The sequence below is a fragment of the Egretta garzetta genome, unplaced genomic scaffold, assembly GCF_000687185.1.
Source record: "Egretta garzetta isolate BGI_Z169 unplaced genomic scaffold, ASM68718v1 scaffold110, whole genome shotgun sequence".
NCBI lineage: Eukaryota > Metazoa > Chordata > Aves > Pelecaniformes > Ardeidae > Egretta > Egretta garzetta.
Window position 1 is genome coordinate 111,175 of NW_009258263.1, and position 5,971 is coordinate 117,145.

The following is a 5,971-nucleotide window of genomic DNA, read 5'->3' on the forward strand; positions in this document are numbered from 1 at the left end:
AAAGGGCGGGGGGGGCCGGAGCCGCCTCGTTCCTTCTTGAGGCGGTGTTTTGATCAATGTTGACAAGTTTAACTGTAAAACTAAACGACGTTTATAGCGCGATGTACGCTTTACCCGTTGCTTAATTGCGTCTAATGGCGGCGCACGGAAAAGGCATTTGCCGCTTCACTTTTGTTTAAAACGACAATCTAAACCGCGAGGCCTATGGGGGTTTTGCGCGAAGATGGCGACTTAATTAAAAACTAAATGCAATCCATTTTTAAAAGGCACCTGCAACTTTAAGAAGCACAAAGTGCTCGCTAAGTGCTTTGGATCCGTGGCTCGAGCCCTGTCGGGGAGGGGAAGGCTGGCCCTCCTCCTCCTCACCCCTCTCCCAGCGCGGTACCGCGGTCCCCGGGCTCCCGGCACGGGCGGCGTGCCGTGCTCCATTCGCCTGCTTTGGGATGGAGCCGGGATAGAGGGGCCCTGGGGCGCAGACGGCGTGGTTTGAGCGAGATGGGACAAGGACCACATCCAAAACCCGCGTTCCTGCTCGTGAGTGCTGCGTTTGGGTTGCGGGCTCGCTGCTGTGGCTCTCGGGGCAGCGAGGGGGACCGGGCTCATCGGGTGGCTCGGAAAATCCCAGGTTTATTTCTGTGTGCCACAGACGGCCTCTTTTCCCTTCTGCCCAACTCTTCTTTGCCCCGTTAGCCCGCAGACGGGCGCGTTCCCCGTGGAAAACCAGGCCTGAAGAAGGAGCGTGCGTCCAAGCAAGGTGCGCCTTTCGAACTGAGCGCTGGCTCGGGGCTGCGTGCCGTCCACGTGGCCGGCGAGCGCTGGCAGTGATCCGGAGCATCAGCCCTCGCTCTCCTGCTCACGGGTTTAGTCAGAGCACATCCCACGGATGGGGGGAACACAAAACCACGTTTGGTTCCCCCAGCCTGGAAGAACAGCCGGCGAAGGGGGGACGCGCTGAAATCTGCAGCGAGTTGATGAATGTTTGGAGGCGTTGGCACGGGTCTCTTACGTGCCGTTATAAACGCCATGGGTGACAGATTGAGGGCTGATTCCGCGTTCTTTCTTCCTAATAAATGCAGTAAAAGAGCTCTCAGGGCTGCCTTTGTCGCGGGCTGGGGCAGGGCGGTTGGTGTGGCCAGAGGCTTAAAGCTTGCAAAGGCGTGGTGCTGAGGGCTGGCGCTGCTCGCCGGCTCCGGTGCGGACCCCAGGCGAAGGGCCGGTGCTGTGCCCTGCCTTCCCCCCCTCCCGGAGGCAGAGACGGGCAGGAGCTCACGCGTCGATCGTGAGGCTGCTGCTGAGATTTCTTCACCCCTGTTTTGAGGGGGGGGTGGGCGCAGCGCATGACCAGCGCTGATGGTGTCCGCCATTCTCTCTTTGACAAAAGCTCTTGTCTTTAATCCCTCAAAAAAATAAAATATGGAAGGGGGGCTTGGAAAAAAGGAGGGAAGGGAGGGAAGCAGACCCCTAAAGACAGGGCCCGCTCCTCGCCGAGCGGCGTGCGGGTGATGCTTTATTGAGCCGAGCTGCGGTCGTCGTTTCGGTGAGGCCCCCGGCAACCGGCATCGAACGGAAGGGCCGGTCCCCCCGGGGCTGCGCGGGCGGGCGGGCACCCTGCCGTCCCCGTGTGCCATGGGACCGAAATCCAGGATCCTGGCATCACCCTGGGCGCTCTCACCCCAAAAGATGAGGAGCGGGCAGGCGACATGCGTGAGCAAAGCGACTCGGAAAGCCGATAGACCAGCGGGAATCGCCTCTTCTCCCGCCACCGCAGGCTGGGAATTAACTTCAAGGGGTAAAACATAAACCCGGCTTAATCCGTGGCGGAGAGCTTGCCCTCGTGGGATGGGTCGGTGGCGGGTTTGGGTGCTGGGGGGGTGGCTGAGCTGCAGTAGCTCTCGATCTGTCGGCGCTGGTGCACGTTTTGCCTTCTCATTTTAGGTAGCAGTAAACACTTTTTGGACACAAGTTCTGCGGGTGTTTTGTTTAAGGCTTACAAAAGAACTCCTGTGCATAATGCAGCAAGTAAAGAGGCGTAATTTAAAGGCAACCACGTGCTGTCTCAGCCAAAGACTGGGAATTGGCCGGAATACCCCATGAAAAATAGCGTATTCCAATTTATTATCTGTTATCCCATTGTGCTTCAGGACGTGTTCCGCAGGTTTGCACATTCGTTATTAATTTCGTCATTTACTTCTTGCCCGTCGCAGTGGCGGAACGGAAGATTTCGACACGGCTTTAACTGACGTACGCAGGCAGTTGGGGGAGATCCTTTCATTAGGGAAGAGGTAGGGCTGATGTTGATCAAAATCCATCGTGGGTGCTTTACGGAAATAAGGATTTCTTGGCTTTAAAGGAGATTATTGAGCTGCACGTTGTGACAGATGCTACCAACAGGGAAAAGAAAGGATGTTAAAAAATCTGCAAGAGATGGGTTGCAGGTATGGATGTAAGACATATCTGCTCGTTAGCGCGGAATGAAACCCATCATCTGGCTGGAAACCGTTTTCCTCCTTCCTGGAAAATCCCATCGTTATGACTAATCTGTGGTGGCGTTTTGGGGGGGCGTGGGCGCTGCACCTCAAACGCTTGCTCTGGGACCCAAGGACCTACCAAATACCCCCCCATGCGTTCACCGAAGGCACCGCATCCCCCCATGCGTTCACCAAAGGCACCACATCCCCCCATGCGTTCACCAACCCGGGCTTGAACAGCAGCGGCGTCTTCACAGGGCGCTGGGTGACGGCAGCGAGCGGCTCGGAGGTGGCGGCTGGGGGGCGCTCTGTAGCCCCCCGGAGGATGCCGAGGGAGGGTCCCCCTCGCCGCAGCCGCGCTCTGGCCGCAGTGCCCGAGCTACGCCCTCGGTAGCGTAGGTTTGGCGGCCGCAGGGAAAGGTGGAGAGCGAGCAGATGGGAGAGCTTCCTCCAAAGGTATGCTTGCCAACGCAGAGCGTGACCGGTGCCATGCGAAAGCCGAAGCACGTGGCTGCTGCCAGCCTCTCCGGTACAAAAATAGAGGTGACGGCGCAGGTGACAAACCTGCCAACGCGTGAATTCTCGCCTTCCGCGCTTAGGGTTTCAGCGGAGGCTGCCGGGGCTTTGGCCCCCGCGGCAGAGCCGGAAACGACCAAAGGCCGTGGGTGCCAATAAATAACGCGGTGCTGATGATGTCAATGTGCCGCACGGGCTCGTTGTCTTCAGAACGGAATGCTTCGCCGGCACTCCCTGCCCTTCCCTGCAGCGACGCCAGGCTTCGGCTCCTAACGCAACGAGTCGGGCAGAGGGAGGGAATTCCAGGTGCGTTTTGAACCCCAGGATTAATCCCGGTCTCCTTCCTTCGATCTAGGCTGTGTGTGTCCTTGGTAGCGACGTAGCCGGAAGATAAAACGCAGCTGAGGAACGCTGTGTTAGGGCGACGTTAATAATAACCGAGCGTTATTTAAGTGTACCCCCCGGTGCCAAACTGCGGCTCTCTTGCCCACGCTGCTTGCGAGCAAGGGCCGGGAGCCCGCAGCGCTGGGCGTTGGGGGCGTCCTTGGCGGGTGACGGCTGCGCGGGAGGAGGAGCGCGGGAGGAAGGTCCCTGCCTTGTGCTTTATTCTGAGGCTCTGCACCGCTTTGCCTCTTACCGCCCTTCTGCTCGCTCCTCCGCTTTGGCGTCCCCGAGAGCCCCTTCCGAGCCCACGGGTGTCCCTCGGGGGGGATTGGCCCGTCCCACCTTCCCCTCTCAAACCCTTCCAGGCAAAGGTCTCGCCTGTCCCCTGCGCACAGCAGCCAGAGGCGGTGCTCCCACCGGTGTTTGGCTGATGCTCCGATAGATCCCGGCCTTAGGAGCGCCAGCATTTGGCTGATGCTCCGATAGCCCCCGGCCTTAGGAGCGCTGGCCTCCTCGCCTTTTCTTGCCTCGCAGCGGGCTCCGGCCTCCAGCACAACAGCGAGAGAGCGGTGGCTGCTGTTCCGCGACCGCCGTTCTCCGGAAAGTTAGTTAAACTGTTTGAGCGTCCCTGCACGGGTATAAATAAGGGAAAAAGCTGCAGCAGCGACCTCTTTTATTCAGGCGCTGTCAAATGGGTTAAGAAATTAGTTCTGAACCAGGGAAGACGCAGCACGCAGCTTTCCAGCTTAGCCGCGGCAGCAAAACACGCCAACGGCGCGTGTAGGCGTTGGAAGCCCCGCTGCGGCGAGCGCGACCCGTGGGATTCCTCCTCCGCGTGGCCCGAAGCCATTGACCTGAAAGACGGTCGCACCCCGAAAGGCCACGTTCCGGGCAACTCCTGTAAATTGCTTTCTGTCACCGATTTGCCTGGAAACACGAGATAAAAAGCTGGGGTTTGTGGCACAACAGGCTTGGTCGCACAACCGGCACCAACGCTGCCAGCCGTGCCGAAGTCGCCCCCCTGCTTCCCGGGAGCCTCGCTGGCCGTGCCCCCCAGCCCGTGGCGGTCCCCCACCACCGGCAGCCTTTGAAGGGACAGGCGATGCAGGGCTGCGGAAGGTTTTCTGTCTGGATCTGGGGAACAGAAAGGCAAGCGTGATGTCTGCTCCCAGCGCGGGCGACAGATCGTAAATGTGCGCCGATGTGGTGCGGGAGGGAACGCGAGGGGAGGGGGTGAGGCGGCACTGACGGACGCCGGGAGGTCAGGAAACGTTTTAGGCTGGAAAAGCTTCTGGCCAAACCACATCAGTTTTTATTCCCAAGATGAAAGGGAAGGCTTCAGCTCGATCGTTGGACGGATGAGGGCTAACTCATGCTGAGCGCCGTCCCGCCTGCGTGCAGAGCCCCGTCAGCGCATGCTCTTCACTGAGCATTTTGGAAGATGCCTGGGTCGGGAGGGCTGCTTCTCCGGAGGGGTCAGTGGGAAGCGGGCGCTCCCAGCAGCCTCCGGCAAGCGTCTTCATGATTCGGGGGGAGCAGGGCTCAGCAAGGGAGCCGCTTTCCCGGGGGCTCGCCGCGCGCAGCTCTAGCAGCGTTGGGCATTGGTTCTGTCTCGCCGTGCCATTTGGGTGACAAACGGCTAGGAAGAATTCCCCGATGCCATTTTGCCACGCAGCAATTCACAAAGGTTTCAAGTAAATACAGCCTTGGGCTTCAGAGCCATTGTCACCTTTTATTCCTCCTCTTCACGCAGCGAGAGCTAAAGGTGGCTGCAGCGGGTTCTTCTCCGCAAATGTAATAGCTGCGCACAACTTGCTGGAAGGTGCGGGGTATTTTTCTGGAGCGTATGCCTCATCACTCTCCAGAATAAGTCATTTTTAGCACAACCTTGCACCTTCCCTCTGAAACGAGGAGAGTAATTCAGCCGGGCGGCGTGAGCGGCGGCGTGGCGAGAGCTGGGGCGGGAGTTGGCCGCCGCGCCGGGTGCGTCGCTGCCAAAAGGTGCTGAAAGCGTTTGCACGTGTGCATGAGCTTGCTAAAATATGGGCTGAGAAAGAGGGGAAATAGGTCCCTGCAATTACAGTGGTTGAGTAAAGCGTGTGACGAGGCGATGAAGTAGCTGGCGCCGAGGACGCTGAGCGGCAGGAGTAGTTTTGTCCCTGCCGGCAATGTCGGGAAAACTTGCGGGAATTTGCTGGAAAGAGCAGGAGCCGCTTCTAGCCGGCCCCGGTTATGGGATCACCGGTGGGGATCCGCTTGGATTGCATGGCCAGTTGTCCAAAACTGCGTACGAGCTCTTCCCCTGAGCTTTGACGGTTCTGGGGATGCGTGGTGAGGTTGGTGTCCGTCTTGGCTCCGACAGTAACGGGGTGAAGCTTGAATCCGGCGCCTCCGTCTCCTTCTCCATTCCCTCTTCTGCAGGCGACAAACCTTCTCTGCTTGGAAGGTAGAAGGCTTTGTGCGCTGCCCCACAGCAATCCCTTTGTTGAAATTGGAAAGTACAAATATTGGTACGAGGCGAGTGCTGCTGCATCAATTTGCTGTAGTCCCAGCTTAGAGAGGGGTTGGGCTGCGACGTCCCCTTCCCTTCACGTCGTTTAAGC

At 58.9% G+C, this 5,971-nt stretch overlaps 1 protein-coding gene across 1 annotated transcript in view; it reads left to right on the forward strand.

The window, feature by feature from the left end:
* The first annotated feature begins 2,957 nt into the window (after positions 1-2,957).
* CADM1 (cell adhesion molecule 1) overlaps positions 2,958-5,971 on the forward strand; it is a 73,374-nt gene continuing 70,360 nt past the window's right edge. The window contains exon 1 of the mRNA XM_009646595.1: positions 2,958-3,129. Coding sequence (XP_009644890.1) covers positions 2,958-3,129 — 172 coding nt within the window. The remainder of the gene's footprint in view (positions 3,130-5,971) is intronic.